This window comes from Oncorhynchus tshawytscha, unplaced genomic scaffold (genome assembly GCF_018296145.1).
Source record: "Oncorhynchus tshawytscha isolate Ot180627B unplaced genomic scaffold, Otsh_v2.0 Un_contig_4803_pilon_pilon, whole genome shotgun sequence".
NCBI classification, from domain to species: Eukaryota; Metazoa; Chordata; class Actinopteri; order Salmoniformes; family Salmonidae; genus Oncorhynchus; species Oncorhynchus tshawytscha.
In genome coordinates, this window is record NW_024609813.1 from 110766 (window position 1) to 129372 (window position 18607).

The 18607-nt window shown below is 43.9% G+C and overlaps 1 protein-coding gene across 6 annotated transcripts in view; it reads right to left on the reverse strand.

Annotated features, from left to right (window-relative positions):
* Positions 1 to 3623: 3623 nt before the first annotated feature.
* Positions 3624 to 18607, reverse strand: part of gstcd (glutathione S-transferase, C-terminal domain containing) — a 65031-nt gene continuing 50047 nt past the window's right edge. For 3 of the 6 annotated variants that reach the window (XM_042318661.1, XM_042318659.1, XM_042318662.1), the window contains exons 10-13: positions 17104 to 17237; positions 15581 to 15611; positions 5779 to 5848; positions 3624 to 4692 (exon numbers count right to left, since the gene is read on the reverse strand). In XM_042318661.1, coding sequence (XP_042174595.1) covers positions 4523 to 4692; positions 5779 to 5848; positions 15581 to 15611; positions 17104 to 17237 — 405 coding nt within the window. In that variant the 3' untranslated portion in view covers positions 3624 to 4522. The remainder of the gene's footprint in view (positions 4693 to 5778; positions 5849 to 15580; positions 15612 to 17103; positions 17238 to 18607) is intronic. The other 3 variants (XM_042318663.1, XM_042318665.1, XM_042318664.1) reach the window with 3 other exon arrangements.

Sequence of the window (18607 nt, forward strand, 5' to 3'; positions counted from 1 at the left end):
ACATTACAATTCCCACAAAGTGGATTTTCCCTATTGGTGCAATGTGTAGGGTGTTTGCCTTTCACACCAGCGACGCAGGTCCGCTTCCCTGCCCCAACGTTTGGGGAAGGTAAAATCGCTTCATGAGACATGTTACAATTCCCACAAAGTGGGTTAAACCTATTGGCACAATGCGTAGGGTGACTTCCTTTCACACCAGCGGCCTGGATTCTCTTCCATGCCCTGCCGTTCGCTACAATATCATTACAGAACATCTCGACTATGACCCAGATAGAAAGTACCGTCAGCTGTTGTAATAACTTGATCTGTTATTCACAGAAACATTGTTGAACATGTAACCAAAACAAATGGTTCATGTCATTCAAACCCAGAGAGTCTGTGTGGATGGTTCAACCATAGGGTCCAGTTAGTGGATATTATGGCCCAATACCAAAACAACCCCTAGAGTCTAGACCAGGGATACTCCACTGTCTCCAGTTAGTGGATATTATGGCCCAATACCAAAACAACCCCTAGAGTCTAGACCAGGGATACTCCACTGTCTCCAGTTAGTGGATATTATGGCCCAATACCAAAACAACCCCTAGAGTCTAGACCAGGGATACTCCACTGTCTCCAGTTAGTGGATATTATGGCCCAATACCAAAACAACCCCTAGACTCTAGACCAGGGATACTCCACTCTCTCCAGTTACTGGATATTATGGCCCAATACCAAAACAACCCCTAGAGTCTAGACCAGGGATACTCCACTCTCTCCTACAAGGTCTGGACCCTGCTGGTTTTCTGTTCTACCTGATAATTAACTCCACCCACCTGGTATTCCAGGTCTAAATCAGTCCCTGATTAAGGGGAACAATGAAAAAAGTGGAAATGGCTTCGAGTTCCAGAGTTGAGTTTGAGGGGTGTAGACCATATGCACTTTTGGAGATCTGAGAGGATTTGACGGGTGTATGCAATATATAAAACATGATGCAATCAGCTTGCTATTTCCACATTGATTACTAGTCCTCCACTCTCTCCCACATACACTTGTGACGAGATGTTTATATGTCCGTAAAGTGTGCTTCCCTCTGCATTTCGCTCTTTAGTTGAGGGAGTGGTTCAGGTTTTAAATCCGCTGAAGTTCCACTGTCGCTCTTTGAGGGAACACTCATCTGTCAGTTTCTCAATGAAGAGTTGTCTCGTCTTCTGAGCAGTGATGCAGTTACAGGTAGAGTCTGCTTTTCCAGAAGGCATATCAGTAAATAAAATGTTACAATGAGAAAAGAACCTCGTACTGATAGCAGAAAAGGTGCAGCTACATTCAGCAGGAGATCACTAACACATATCACCGTCCGCATCCAAACTTTCCAAGACATGAAGGTTTTAAAATGATTTCAGACTACCTCAGGACTTATTTGTCGTAGCTATTTTTGATACATGGTGGAATTGGCCCTCTATTTCCCCAGTCCCTGAGTAGGTCATGAATCTTCTGCCTTGCTCTAGCATACAGGAAGACACTGAGGCACTAGGCCTCCCTGAATAAACTCCCATAAAATCTAGTGCGTGTAGTCTGGTTACATTGAACCCAATTGGTCCCTTTCAATGAAGTAAATCACTAGAATTTCAGATTTGTTTGGTCTCTATTCAAAAAGCAACAACTCACACCTAGATAGGTTAATTACTGGTGCTGGCCTGCATTCCATAGAATACAATATATGGACTTGTTACTGTTTAGAGTTTCATCCTCTAAAGATAAAAACCTCTAAAAAATAACCGCAGCTGTATGGCCATGGTTGGATTGGAACTACTTTCATGCCCATTTTAACAGGAGCTTGTATATCAGTGCCTGCCTCTTCCTCAGTCTCTACACGCCTGCCAGCCCAGCAAGGCCAAATAATATAACCAAGGACACCGTAAATAAAGCCCTGGTATTTGTCATAGTGGGAAATTCACATCAACAGACCAAATATGGAGCCATAAACTGTTCCACTCTCTATCATAAACAATATGGGGTGTAATGAAATAGGGGAACGTTTATAATGGAAATGGTTAATAATCAGTGGTTAATAAAATAAACTGCTAAAAGACCACTTAGTTCTAACTTCTAATTTAAACTGAGCGTTTTCGCAACCAATTACTCAACCTTGTCGGTTATGTTGAACGGTGTGGAACGTTTTTAAAACGCCTACAGGACTTTAATGATCCTGAACGAACCCCCGGGTGGCAGGACCTCTGCTGTACTAGAACACAATGATCTATGATGATTAATATACATCCCTCCTACACCAAGCAGAGAGAGGGACACAAACAAATAGATTGGAAACGGGAACAAAATCCTCCCAGCAGGCTCATTAACTGCGAAATAAGCTCAAGCTTCGCTTTTACCTTTACACACACACACACACACACCACTCTCTGAGCAAATGCACGCACGTACACACAGCCGACAGCCAACCCTCTTCATTCCCTTATGAGCGTAGTTGGCTAAGGCCGGTTGCCTCTACCTGCTCGGCACTTCAGTATCCTTCCCTAATGCACGATTAGCCTGGCCATTCCCCCCTACTCTCTCTTGCTGCCTATATGCATTTCCGTCATGCACACTTGGGCAGAGCTGCAGGCGCTGAAGGTCGGGCAGCAGTTAGGGGAAGGAGCCGTTTCCCTTTGAAATAATCCCATCCCCCTGGATGAGAGCAGTGTCTCTAGCCGTTCACCCCGGGATAGATTGACTCTGCTTGCGGAATTCAGATGAGGAGCTGAAGATTGGACGCCTTGGTAGTGTCAGAACCCTTAGTGGAACAATGAGGCTGGGTGAGATTCCATTCTAGTACCTCCGTGTTCTCATCTCAAGCCCTTCCAAGGAATTCTGTAAGGCGTAGGCCCCGGGCACAACGAATAAGGTGCATGGACCAGAGGAGGATGGTGGGATGAGCTATAGGAGGACGGGCTCATTGTAATGGTTGGAATGGAATAAATTAAACGTTATCAAACATATGGAAACCAGGTTTGACTCCGTTCCATATATGCCATTTCAGTTGTTACAATGAGCCCGTCCTTCTACAGCTCCTCCCACCAGCCTCCTCTGGCATGGACATCACATATAAATTACCAACTGCGAGAATAAACAGCTTTAGGGAGTGTATATATAATATATCATTACAACAAATGGTTTTTGTTGTTTCTCCCTCTACTAGTCTCTAGAAGCAACAGAGTGTACTCCATCTAGCACACTGACCTTTCCAACAGCCAAGCCTTCATGAAATATTCATAGATGCTGTTGATGTATTAGGATATGCAAAATACAGCCTTTTTTCACTGGCACTCAGCACAAGGCAAAACCATCCTTGAGGAATCATGGTAAATGCTGCATGAGCCCTGTTTGAGAGTTATGCTGGCTTTGATCAAATTCTGAACCTTTATTTACAAAATGAAATAGAACAAAGAAAAGCATTGAATGTCTCACATGGACGGCCTCCAGATTAGAAGGAATCATTTAAAAACTAAGCAGGGCAGATGGATTTTTTGAGCAGGTTTTCTTTCGTTTTTCTTCTTGTAATACCTGATTATTGGTTAGGAGGAGAGACGGGAGACGGCCGAGCACCGTTACAGAATCGCTATTCATACAATTAGCAAAAAACGACATGTGGAAATACGATCAATTTATTTCCCCCTGTTTGAGGTAGGAACATTCATTTGACTTCATGTAAATCCTGTTGGGGCAGACAAGAATGGTTTTGGCAGAAAATAGAAATGGTAAGAAGCAGGCTTTACGAGTTAAGACACTTTGGAAACAGAACTAAGGTTTGAAACAGAACTAAAGTATCAATCCAGCTACATAATGCAGTGACCTAAATGTATATGAAATCAACAGTTGCGAGCCCTGGTGTGGATGAAGTAATAGAGCAAAGTAAATGGTTAAAAATAAACATTCTACAAGACTTCTGGAATATACTCAAGTTCCAGTGTGTTTATTCATTCAATATCTACATAATTGCACGCTCATTAAAACTCCTTTAAGGGATAAAATAAAGACATTGCTCAGTTCCAATACCCATAAAACCATTCCAAGAGAACGAAACACTTGGACACCTGCCCCAGATCATCATTAGGGAAAAGGGTCTAAAGGGCTTTTTCTTGATTGTAGGTCAAATATCATCATCATCAATTCAACCAGGGTGATTCATTCTTCTCTGATCTCAAGACAAATCCCCCAACTCCTCCGAGATGATTGATTTTACTTAGTATCTTGGTCCAGTGACTGATGCGTTTTGTTTCCTTACAGTGCTGTATTCTCAGTTTGAAACTGACTGTATGTCGGGTCCTGTTCTATGTTCTTCTTACAAGTCCCTCCCTCCCTGATTCACTTGGTTTCAAGACGTTTTCTCCCGACTGAACACAACCCTGTGTCGTGATTATTAGGGCAAACCGTAGCAAACCATTTTGCAACAACAACCGTAAATCTGTCTTCTTATTGGACAAGTCGAGGTAGTTCCTTTTGTTTTTCAACCTTCCTTTGGGTGCCAACTGAACATGCCTCTGGTTTACAGTGTGGCATAGTTGTCCCCTCCAGCCTCGCCTCCAGCAACACCCACCAGCATGTTGTTCTTGGGGGAGCAGCTGTCTGGCTCCATGGTCATCACCCTGACAGAATACCCATGAGTCTCCGCTGCCCAGGAGCGGTCCAGGTCCACCAGGCCCATGCACTGTTTACCTGGAGGAGAGGGGTCAAAGAGCACAGTGATGATGTTCCTGATTGAACAATAATGGAGTTCCTTTATATTCCACACACTGGCAACTAAGAGGTGAATTGCAGTGCAGAGACACAGTACATAACTACAACAACTGACAGAAGGTCCCCCGTCTCACAGTAGAATTGTCTTTGTTCTAATCATTCGAAGAATTTGCCTTCATATTACTACGGATAAACAATGTGAGTCCTTTGTGGATAACACCCTTAGGCCTCTTCTGTACAGTAGCAGCCTTTCATTCAGTTTATTGAGGCGGGATAAGAGATGAAGACATTCCACCAGGATCTGTTCATCTTTCCTTATATGACCCTCATTCTCAACATTCTCCTGCAGACGCTTCCTAGACCGGCCTCTTCAGTACCAACGACTCTCCTCTTGCCGATTAGTACTTTGGGATCAACTTCCACTGACACTCTCCTATCAAAGCTTGCTTTAAAGGCAAAAGCCCACTAACCGCATTACGCTGCTCAGTGGCTCTGAAGCAGACCCAGACAGACAACAAACGCGTCTACAGCACTCAAGAGTCTCAGACGGACCAACGCTCAGATCTGACAGGCTCGGGGAATAAGGAATAAGATCAAAGACGGTAAGTGTGAGTTGAGGAGAGGTTGAGGAAGGGGTGTCATGGTGGCGGCAGCACCCCGCCAGCGGAATATTCCATGACAGGAAGTGTCAGGTAGGGAACGTACGAGGGCGGTTCAAAGTGAAAACACAACAGGGAGTACCTTCACTAATTATTCACAAGTATTGAATGTGCTGGTATAGGATATGTTTTGCCTTTAAAATCAAGATGAATAAGATTCTATGGAAAGGGGGCCCTGATCCTAGATCAGCAAGCCTACTCAGAGGCACTTTTTAAATATGGACCCAGGTACTGAAGGGAGTATCAGTTTGATGGAGATATACAATAATATCCCCTTTGACTTTGCGATCAACATGAATCGGCACCATTATGGAAAAAAATGACATTAGTGGCCTGTTTGTGTTAAAAGCTGCTCATTTATTTGGGGGTCAATCACAATGTGTGTGTGTGAGTGACAGTGTGTCACCTATTAAGCGTCGTTCTGAAGGCAGCTGGACAGCTGTCTGGTCTGCGAAGCGGCAGAGGATCATGTGCTCCTAAATGGAGGGAGAGCACAGAGAGATGGAGGGAGAGCAGAGAGAGCAGTGGAGGGAGAGCACAGAGAGATGGAGGGAGAGCAGAGAGAGCGGTGGAGGGAGAGCACAGAGAGAGAGATGGAGGGAGAGCACAGAGAGAGATATGGAGGGAGAGCAGAGAGCGGTGGAGGGAGAGCACAGAGAGAGCGAGATGGAGGGTGAGCACAGAGAGAGAGATGGAGGGAGAGCCCAGAGAGAGACACAGAGGGAGAGAGAGAGATGGAGGGAGAACAGAAAGAGAGATGGAGGGAGAACAGAAGAGAGAGATGGAGGGAGAGCCCAGAGAGAGAGATGGAGGGAGAGCACAGAGAGAGAGATGGAGAGAGAGAGAGATGGAGGGAGAGCACAGAGAGAGAACAGAGAGAGAGATGGAGAGCAGAGAGAGATGGAGGGAGAACAGAGAGATGGAGAGATGGAGAGGAGATGGAGAGAGAGATGGAGGGAGAGCACAGAGAGAGAGATGGAGGGAGAGCACAGAGAGAACACAGAGAGAGAGAGAGAGACAGAGGGAGAACAGAAAGAGAGATGGAGGGAGAGCCCAGAGAGAGAGATTGAGGGAGAGCACAGAGAGAACACAGAGAGAGAGAGATGGAGGGAGAACAGAAAGAGAGATGGAGGGAGAGCCCAGAGAGAGAGAATGTTAACTCAAACTCACAGCTATAGCTAAAACTCATCAGCTGACACACCAATATATGCACACGACTGAGTTGCTTTGGAAAAAAGCATCTGCTAAATGGCATATTTATTCAATGTTTTATTTACACAGACTTCAACCAACCACAGCATTAGAATGTTCGTTCCAGGTTTTCCTGAAAGTCTCTGTATAAAGCCATACTGTACATCATTAGAGCCACATCTCTGACTTCTGGGAGGATGAGTCTCCTTCCTGCTCTTACCACTTCCTCCTGTTTCTTCCCCAGAAGGTAAAAACACCAAAACCCAGGGAACAGTAGGCATCTTCTCATGTCTTTCTTTATCCACCATCTAGTCATCTTCTACACCTATTTTTCTACAACCCCCAACCCCAGGAGGACACTAGTTATCCTCTAGCTCTAAGTGATTCCATTCTTCACTGTGGAACGATCAGGACAGTACCGTCCTAGCCAAGGTTCAACCACTCTGACTCAGCGCCAAGCACCAATACCTCACATCATTAGCGTTGTATTACAGCCGCGGAGTGCTGTCAGTCTGTTCAACTAGCTCAGGGGGGAAGGAGTTCACACCCGAGACTGTGATTGGTTGGTTCACTGTGTTACAGTAGCAGTGAAATGCCATATTGGTTTCTGTTAGCCACCACCACAGCCACTGGCCTAAGGTTTTAGAGTAAGGTGAAGAGGAAACTCTGAGGACAACTGAAGTTGATTAAAAAAAATAATCTTCATTTTGGCCTTCATCTGGGTTTTAGAGTGGAAATAACGTAGTCGCAATAATACAGCCTGTCTTCGCTAAGACGAGGAGCAAAACACTAAAGGAAGCACCAGATCAATAAAAAAGTGGTCAGAGTAAGCAGATGCTAAGCTACAGGACTGTTTTGCTAGCACAGACTGGAATGTGTTCCGGGATTCCTCCGATGGCATTGAGGATTACACTACATCAGTCATTGGCTTCATCAATAAGTGCATCGATGACATCGTCCCCACCGTGACCGTACATACATACCCCAACCAGAAGCCATGGATTACAGGCAACATCCGCACTGAGTTAAAGGCTAGAGCTGCCGCTTTCAAGGAGCGGGACTCCAACCCGGAAGCTTATAAGAAATCCCGCTATGCCTTACAACAAACCATCAAACAGGCAAAGCTTCAATACAGGACTAAGATTGAATCATACAACACCGGCTCTAACGCTCGTCGGATGTGGCATGCCTTGCAAATCATTACAGACTACAAAGGGAATCAAAGCCAAGTGCTGCCCAGTGACACGAGCCTACCAGAGGAGCTAAACTACTTCTATGCTCGCTTCGAGGCAAATAACACTGAAACATGCATGAGAGCACCAGCTGTTCTGGAAGACTGTGTGATCACGCTCTCCGCAGCCGATGTGAGTAAGACCTATAAACTGGTCAACATTCACAAGGCCAGACGGGTTACCAGGGCGTGTACTGTGATCATGCGCTGACCAACTGGCAAGTGTCTTCACTGACATTGTCAACCTCTCCCTGCACGAGTCTGTAATACCAACATGTTTTAAGAAGACCACCAACGTGCCTGTGCCCAAGAACACTATGGTAATCTGCTTAAATGATTACCGACCCGTAGCACTCACGTCTGTAGCCATGAAGTGCTTCGAAAGGCTGATCATGGCTCACATAAACACCATTATTCCAGAAACCCTAGACCCACTCCAATTTGCATACCGCCCCAAAAGATCAACAGATGATGCCATCTCTATTGCACTCCACACTGTCCTTTCCGACATGGACAAAAGGAACACCTATGTGAGAATGCTATTCATTGACTACAGCTCCGCGTTCAACACCACAGTGCCCTCAAAGCTCATCAATATGCTAAGGACCCTGGGACTAAACACCTCCCTCTGCAACTGGATCCTGGACGGGATCCTGGACTTCCTGACGGGCTTACCCCAGATGGTAAGGGTAGATAACACATCCACCATGCTGATCCTCAACACAGGGGCCCCTCAGGGGTGCGTGCTCAGTCCCCTCCTGTACTCCCTGTTCACACATGACTGCACGGCCAGGCACGACTCCAACACCATCATTAAGTTTGCCGATGACACAACAGTGGTAGGTCTGATCACCGACAACGACGAGACAGCCTATAGGGAGGAGGTCAGAGACCTGGCGTGTGGTGCCAGGACAATAACCTCTCCCTCAAAGTGATCAAGACAAAGGAGGTGATTGTGGACTAAAGGAAAAAGAGGACCAAGCACGCCCCCATTCTCATCGACATGGCTGCAGTGGAGCAGGTTGAGAGCTTCAAGTTCCTTGGTGTCCACATCACCAACAAACTAACATGGTCCAAGCACACCAAGACAGTCATGAAGAGGACATGACAAAACCTATTCTCCCTCAAGAGACTGAACATATTTGGCATGGGTCCTCAGATCCTCAAAAAGTTATACAACTGCACCATTGAGAGCATCCTGACTGGTTGCATCACTGCCTGGTATGGCAACTGTTCGGCCTCCGACCGCACGGCACTACAGAGGGTAGCGAGTACGGCCCAGTACATCACTGGGGCCAAGCTTCCTGCCATCCAGGACTTCTATACCAGGTGGTGTCAGAAGAAGGCCCTAAAAATTGTCAAAGACTCCAGTCACCCTAGTCATAGACTGTTCTCTCTGCTACCACACGGCAAGCGGTACCGGAGCGCCAAGTCTAGGTCCGAGGGGCTTCTAAACAGCATCTACTCCCAAGCCATAAGACTCCTGAACACCTAATCAAATGGCTACCCAGACTATTTGCATCCCCCCTCTTTTACACCGATGCTACTCTCTGTTGTTATCATCTGTGCACAGTCACTTTAATAACTCTACCTACATGTACATGTATATTACCTCAACTAACCAGTGCCCTCGGGACACATTAACTCTGTACCGGTACCACCCTGTATATAGCCTCGCTATTGTTATTTTACTGCTGCTCTTTAGTTACTTGCTACTTTTATTTATTTTTCTTATCTGTATTTTTTAAAAACTGCATTGTTGGTTCGGGGCTTGTAATGTAAGCATTCGGTGCATCTGACTAATAAAAAGTGATTTGAGTTGACTAAAGGAATAAGTTTAAAATGAAATAGAATAGAATCGTTAATCATATTGTGCTGATTCGGCACAGAGGGAGGTTTAGAGAGAGAGAGAGAGAGAGAGAACTTGTATGTTAATTGCCGGAAAATGAATCCGGTTGCTTAAAATGGAATATTGATTTCTCTTTCCAGACAGCAATTACGCGATCAACTATGTGGCCAAGTTTCTTTGTCAAAGTTTCTTTCAAACTAGACAGAAAAAACAGAGATAAATGACACACACGACTTTCCACCACCAAATACCCTAAATTCAGTGCAAAATACACCAGCAGTATTTTAAGATGGGGAGAAAAATGATACTTTCATCTGTAAACCCAATCTGTTAAGACCTTGGATTTCCTGCAGAGAATAGACCATTACCAAAATATACTGGTAGTAGTCCGTTTTCAGACACATCAACTGTCACGTTCCACTTGTCATGGCGAGGCCCTATAGCAGGCCTCCGTTGATTAGAGCAGTGAGAGGCCATACATCAGGGATCATTGACTAGATTCAGTCGCGGGATTCTTTTTTTCTTGAGTAGATGGTCAGGGGGCCGGAAGATAATTACACATCATTTGTAGACTATCAAATGTACTGCAAGAAGCCCAAGTAGACACACTACCGTTCAAACGTTTGGGGTCACTTAGAAATGTCCTTGTTTTTTGAAAGAAAAGCAACATTTTTGTCCATTAAAACAACATCAAATTGATCAGAAATACAGTGTAGACATTGTTAATGTTGTAAATGACTATTGTAGCTGGAAACGGCAGATTTTGTTATGGAATATCTACATAGGCATAGAGGTCCATTATCAGCAACCATCACTCCTGTGTTCCAATGGCACGTTGTGTTAGCTAATCAAAGTTTATCATTTTAAAAGGCTAATTGATCATTAGAAAATACTTTTGCTAAGTTAGCACAGCTGAAAACTGTTGTTTTGATTAAAGAAGCAATAAAACTGGCCTTCTTTAGACAAGTTTCTGGGAGCATCACTTCATTAAATAGTACTTGCAAAACACCAGTCTCAACGTCAACAGTGAAGAGGTGACTCCGGGATGCTGGCTTCTAGGCAGGAGTTCCTCTGTCCAGTGTCTGTGTTCTTTGCCCATCTTAATCTTTTATTTTTATTGGCCAGTTTGAGATATGGCTTTTTCTTTACAACTCTGCCTAGAAGCCAGCATCCCGGAGTCGCCTCTTCACTGTTGACATGAGACTGGTGTTTTGCAAGTACTATTTAATATAGCTGCCAGTTGAGGACTTGTGAGGCGACAATTTAATGTTATTTTAATGGACAAACAATGTGCTTTTCTTTCAAAAACAAGGACATTTCTAAGTAATCCCAAACTTTTGAACGGTAGTGCATATTTGACTAAAACGTAGTGTATATTTGACTAAAACATAATAATTTAAAACCTTGCTTACATTTGTTAATTATCACATACAGCACATGGCCTAAAGTATGTGGACACCTGCTGGTCCAACATCTCATTCCAAAAGCATTCATTTGGAGTTGGTCCCCCCTTTGCTGCTATAACTAATAGAAGTACTTGTTCCCATCCTGACAGACAGACACCTTGTTAAGTTCGCTGATGACACTGCCTTGATCAGCCTGTTGCATGATGACGAGGAACATCATGGCCCGGTCCTAGATGACTTTGTACAGTGGTGTGAGGAATCACACTTGGTTCTCAATACCAACAAGACCAAAGAGACGTGCATAGACTTCAGGAAGTGTACAACACCTACCTCTGCAACATCTATCAGAGGTCAGAACATAGAGATTGTAGAGGAATACAAATACCAGGGTGTCTGTCCTCTTGGACAATAAGCTTCAGTGGAGTAAATGTACAGACCTGATCTACAAAAAGAGCCAACAGAGACTGTACTTTCTCAAAAAGCTGGGATCTTTAATGTAGACTGTACTGTACTGACTCTTTTACAAATCTTTCATTGGGAGTATTTTAACTTTTTGTATTGTTTGTTGGTTTGGCAATGCCACTGTCAGCCAGATAAATATGCTGAGAAGGATTATCACCACAGCAAGCAAGGTACTTGGAGCCAAACAGACAGGCCTGGATGAGATCTTTAAGGTCAGGGCCTTCCCCAAGGTACTTGAAGTCAAACAGACAGGCCTGGATGAGATCTTTAAGGTCAGGGCCCTCCCCAAGGTACTTGGAGTCAAACAGACAGGCCTGGATGAGATCTTTAAGGTCAGGGCCCTCCCCAAGGTACTTGGAGTCAAACAGACAGGCCTGGATGAGATCTTTAAGGTCAGGGCCCTCCCCAAGGTACTTGGAGTCAAACAGACAGGCATGGATGAGATGTTTAAGGTCAGGGCTCTGCTCAAGGCTCACAAAATCATTTTAGACCCAAGCCACCCCCTGTACCCGTGTTTTATTGGTATGTAACTGTTATGAAAGTTGTATTGGCAATTTAGTTTTGTATTTAAACGCCACTTTAAACGTGTACATGACATTGCAACAACATTTCCCCGTGGGAACAATAAAGTCAGTAAGTAATAACAGCCTCCGATCTGGGCCGGCAGGTAGCCTAGTGGTTAGAGCGTTGTGAATCCCCGAGCTGACAAGGTAAAAATCTGTCGTTCTGCCTGAACAAGGCAGTTACCCCACTGTTCTCAGGAGGCTGTCATTGTAAATAAGAATTTGTTCTTAACTGACTTGCCTAGTTAACTTCTTGGATATAGGGGGCGCTCTTTTAATTTATGGATAAAAAAAGTGCCCGTTTTAAGCGCAATATTTTGTCACGAAAAGATGCTCGACTATGCATATAATTGGCAGCTTTGGAAAGAAAACACTAAGGTTTCCAAAACTGCAAAGATATTATCTGTGAGTGCCACAGAACTCATGCTACAGGCGAAACCAAGATGAAACTTCAACCAGGAAATGGGCAGAATTTTTGAAGCTCTGTTTTCCATTGTCTCCTTATATGGCTGTGAATGCGCTGGGAATGAGCCTGCCCTTTCTATCATTTCTCCAAGGTGTCTGCAGCATTGTGACGTATTTGTAGGCATATCATTGGAAGATTGGCCATAAGAGACTACATTTACCAAGGGTCCGCCCGGTGTCCTTTGTCTAAATTGGTGCGTAATCTACAAGCAGTCATCCAGTGATTGAGAGGAGAGAGGAGGCTTTCAACGAAAAATATATCATGAAGAGATATGTGAAAAACACCTTGAGGATTGATTCTAAACAACGTTTACCATGTTTCAGTCGATATTATGGAGTTAATTTGGAAAAAAGTTCGGCGTTTTGAAGACTGAATTTTCGTTTTTTTTTGGTAGCCAAACGTGACGCACCAAACGGAGCAATTTCTCCTAAACAAATAATCTTTCAGGAAAAACTGAGTATTTGCTATCTAACTGAGAGTCTCCTCATTGAAAACATCTGAAGTTCTTCAAAGGTAATGATTTTATTTAAATGATTTTCTGGTTTTTGTGAAAATGTTGCCTGCTAATGCTAATGCTACGCTAGCTGTTACACAAATGCTTGTTTTGCTATGGTTGAGAAGCATATTTTGAAAATCTGAGATGACAGTGTTGTTAACAAAAGGCTAAGCTTGAGAGCTAGCATATTAATTTCATTTCATTTGCGATTTTCATGAATAGTTAACGTTGCGTTATGGTAATGAGCTTGAGGCTGTATTCACGATCCCGGATCCGGGATGGCTCGACGCAAGAAGTTAAATAAAGGTTACATTTAAAACATAAAAAAATAAAAACTATTCTGGGAAGACTTTCCACTAGATATTGCTGTAGGGACTTGCTTCCATTTAGCCACAAGAGCATTAGTGAGGTTGGGCACTGATGTTGGGTGATTAGGCCGGCTCGCAGTCAGAACTCTAATTCATCTCAAAGGTGTTCGATGGGGCTTTGTGCAGGCCAGTCAAGTTCTTCCACACCTATCTTCTTCCACACCTAAAGGAAAGGGCCTTCCCCAAACTGTTGCCACAAAGTTGGAAGCACAGAATCGTCTAGAATGTCACTGTATGCTGTAGGGTTAAGATTTCCCTTCATTGGAACTAAAGGGCCCGAACCATGAAAAACATCCCAGACTATTATTCCTCCTCCACCAAACTTTACAGTTGGCAGTATTCATTGAGGCAGGTAGCGTTCTCCTGGCACCTGCCAAACCCAGATTAGTCTGTTGGACTGCCAGACGGTGAAGTGTGATTCATCAGTCCAGAGAACGTGTTTCCACTTCTTCAGAGTCCAATGGCGGCGAGCATTACACCACTTCAGCCGACGCTTGGCATTGCGCATGGACCTTAGGCTTGTGTGCGGCTGCTTGGCCGTGGAAAACCATTTCATGAAGCTCCCAACAAACAGTTATTGTGCTGATGTTGCTTCCAGAGGCAGTTTGGAACTCGGTAGTGAGCGTTGCAACCGAGGACAGATGATTTTTACACAATACGCGCTTCAGCACTTGGCGGTCCCGTTCTGTGAGCTTGTGTGGTTTACCACATCACGCCTGAGCCGCTGTTGCTCCTAAAGGTTTCCACTTCATAATTACAGCACTTACAATTGACCAGAACAACTCTAGCAGGGCAGAAATTTGACAAACTGACTTGTTGAAAAGGTGGCCTCCTATAATGGTGAGCTCCTCAGTAAGGCCAATGTTTGTGTGGCTGAAATAGCCGAATCCCCTAATTTGAAGGGGTGTCCTAATACTTTTGTATATATAGTGAATGTCTCTCTATTATGAGTGGGAACCATTTGGAACAGATTTCCAAAATTAAAATCACTTGGAGCTGATTTACTGTTGTTTTTAAAGTCTTAAGTCCCCCAAAATGTTTTTTTGTGTGTTTTTTTTTACTGTTCAGAAAACTTGGGGGCCAAATAAAATCAAATGCGGGCCAAATTCAGCATGCGGGCCAGCAGTTGGGGAACCCTGCCATTCATCATTAAGATATTATGATGTCATCATCTCCTACCAGTTCAATGCACTGTCAGTGTCAAGTGATAAGACTTAGGCCCTGTTCTGATACTCTGAAAAGGCATCCTGTCTTCCTTGAAGTAATTACTGATCTGACATAGGGCCTTGCTTTTACTACCAAACATTGATGACTCCAAGGAAGGGAGTGAAGTAAGGATGCATCTGTCCTCCTGTGTGGCTTCGTTGGTATTGCGCTTGCAACAACAGGGTTATGGGTTCGATTCCCACAGAGGACAAGTACATCTGCTAAATGACTAAAATGTACATTTGGAATAGTATTTGAACCTCCGCTGACCTCAATCAAGACATGAACTTTGTCAACATTCAGTCTCTTGACCGTCGATCTACTCATGATGATTAATGATGTTGTTGTTTTGAAATTGCTTGTTTTTTTGTTGCCGTTGCTTTACAGCGCCTTGACATTTCTTTATGTAATGAACAGCACTAAAAAAAGTTTTATAAATGATTATTAGTATTAGTGGTATTGTAACAATGTAGTTCCTGTAAAAGCTGGCTTTAGTTCCCAGGATACATTCAGGATAAATCAACAGGAGAGCTATTTCTGAGGTCAGATAGTTTATTCTCTCTACCTCCCCTTCTCACTCTCTCCCCTTCTCTCTCTGCAAAGAGTCAGCGAATGGAAAAGAACATGACTAGGACTACACTTAAAATTAAACCATGTATGTGTTTTGCATCTAAAACAGGGCTCTTCCGGAGTCTATTAGGTTTTTAGTAATGATATATATATATATATAAATAAATAACCTCTTGTGGGAGCAACAGCTTTCAGCATGAGTGTAAATTATAATGTTTTATAACTGAGGGGTCAAACCTGTTGTAGCTTGTGTAGGAGAACACTGTTCGCAATTACCATAAATAAAAAAGACAAATTAAATCTGACTTAGTTCAATCTTCGCTGCTGATATGATATGCATCCAAACAAATAATACATTGCGTGGGAAATCTAACCCTCATTTGAAATGAATTGAACCTACCTTGTAACTCAGTGTCTCCAGAAACCTTTTGCTGCAAAAAAGAGAGAATTTGAAAGAAGTGAGATATTTTGGGAATAATGCTTAGAGAAAAGACCATTCAAGTGTAAAAACTTTTCAGTAAATCTGCACGTTGTGCTTTTCTGTGGGACAACTATTTGTATTGCATTTTACTAGTGTCTATTGTTTACACTGACATTCACATACTAAGTCCACCTTCTTTTGTCTTGATAAGTCATGACATAAACTATCTTCTGATGATAAACTCCATACGTGACAAAAAAACAAAACAATGCTCATTTTGAGCAAGTTCTTTATCCGATGTCCTGGGAAACAGGCAGTTTGATTGTGATGTTAAAGAGTAGCGAGAAAGAGCTTAAAGCTAGCTAATAATCAACACGGCACCGAAGACGTCAAAGGTCACGTCGCGTCACGGGCACACAGTTGAGGACTCTAATGATTCACTTGGCCGGCTACAGCCTCTCGGTCACATACTCCATAGCTACGTACTGTCAAAATTATGTACACACATCCAAAGCTCCTGAGCAAGTGCTGAATATAAAAAAACGCAGGTATTCTGCAGACTGCACTTCAACACTTGGGGATTTAAACTTGGTATGTTGACTCTTGGTGAAAGTTTGTCTTCGGGACCATAACCTGAGGATGAACTAGTTAAGGCTGTGGTGTAGTGCAGAGTAGCATGAATACTGACACTGCTACAGGGCCTGCCTCATATCTAGTAACAGCCTTTAGCTATGCCAGTAGCAATGATATACCACAACCTTCAGTGCATTCTCTCTTTAGAATACCATGTTTTGTGGTCATTGAGGCCTTTGTGTTGTCAACATGTCATGCTTCCTTCCTCCTAGTTCTCATACCAGCCACTTCACACACCAGTCAGTCAGAGTGCTGTCATGGCAACAGGAACAACAGCACAATAAACTAGCTCCTACATTTTTCTCCCTCTCCCTCCTGTTCATGCCCTCAAGCACAATTCACACTCTTCGGATCGTACCTCAGCCTAGGAAAATATCAAGGCATCAAACGCATAAGTTATTTTGGCTCGGCCCCAGAATGAAATGAGCAGAAGACATTTTCGGAGTGATCAGTGATTCGTGTTCGCCAACTTATTTGGTTATGCAGTGGTATTTTTACCCTGTCATTTTGTGACAGCAGCCCTGTACTGAAAGATCATTCTCCTAATGCTGATTGAATGGACTGAATGAGAGAGCAGGGTGACACAGAAGTCGTAGATGCTGTGGAAGAGAACATAAGCCAGAGACCAACGCAGATAGAGGAGGCAGAGAGGTACAAATAAAGATGGAGAGACCGGTGGAGCGAGAGAGAGGCAGAAATGGTGTGAGATACAGTCGATAAAGATAACAGAAGAAGATGGGTAAGGAGGCACAAGATAAAGACAACTCAGACAGACCGACAGACAGTGACAGACAGATAGGCAGGCAGACAGACATTGAGACAGAGAGACAGGCAGAAAGACATACATTGAGACAGACAGGCAGACAGACCTCCTGGGGAAGGTGAACTTCAGTGTGTTCTGCACGAAGCCGTAGCAGCAGGGGCTGACCACGAAGGTCGCTCCCGCCTGGATACACTGCTCTACCACCATGTCTGTTGCAACGCCACACGCATGGAGGGCCACCTGGAGACACACACACACGTTAAAACACAGGCACACACATTCACACACGTTAAAACACAGGCACACACACAAACGGTCACACAAATGTGTTAAATATTACCCTATCAGAACACCCTCTTTCTCTGTATCCATCGCATCATCACGGTACGATACACCTCATTGGAAAACATCTAGCAAACCTAACCCTGAGTCAATAGGGAAAACAAACCGAACCGTTTTGGCGAAGGAAAAAAAAACTCACTGATTAACTAGTTAAAGAAGCCGTTTGATGCTGAACGTGTGGAGTAAACAAACTTTTGAGCCGTTTAGCAGTGGAGGCACGGAGGGACCGGGTTTCCTATTGAGCAGGTAAACCGTGCCTGTTGCTCTGCATCTCAATACACATTACCAGAGGAGTGGTTAGAGGATGCTGGGTGGAGAGAGAGAGAGAGAGAGAGAGAGAGAGAGAGAGAGCGGTGGAGAGAGAGATGGACAGAGAGAGATGGAGAGAAAGAGATGGAGAGAGAGCGATGGAGAAAGAGCGATGGAGTGAAAGAGAGAGAGAGAGGTGGAGAGAGAGAAATTGAGAGAAAGAGATGGAGAGAGAGAGAAATTGAGAGAAAGAGATGGAGAGAGAGAGACAGAGAGAACCCCTGGGACTCTACTGTAGCAGACTGTTTCCCTAATATCCTGGTCCTGGGGGCCCACTTCAAGTCAATATCCATTAGTACAGTGTTAGTTGATCAGTTGACAAATTGATTCCGGAGTGTTAGTACTGTCTGAAATACATCAGATAAGCGGCATGGTTGGGGTACTAGAGGAGAGGTTTGGTAAACACTGGATTAGTAGATGTTGATAACTCTGAGGAGAGCCTCTTCGACTGAGAGCTAAGACATTTCCATCAAAATCCCATAACATCTATGGTAGGTGGACTTGAGCACCACAGGAACCACGTTTAGTTGGGAGTAGGTTGGACCAGGGCCATGTATTTAGAGAGTTGGGCCAATGAGGTTTCTGCATTATGAAGCATTTACATGACACTTCAACATTCTATGGCAGCCATGTTGGCTCCCCATTAACATTACAGGCGGAAAATTTAAACAATGCTATGTAACTATCTGAATGTCGAGAACTAGAACAAAATATATAACATTGTAAAAGTTGTCCTAACTCTCTAAATATTATGGCTCTGGGTAGTACTTATCAGCCTATTGTTACTACATGTAATTCTCAATCAGCACCCTAGCATTGGAGCCCAGTCAGAAACACTAGCTAGCTAACTCCTAAGTATTTCTCCAACGTCATCAGCTCTGAATGGAGGATTCAAAATGAGGTGTTGGGAGAACTTCAAAAATAACCCCAGAGACAAAGTTCGAGATACAACATGTTGA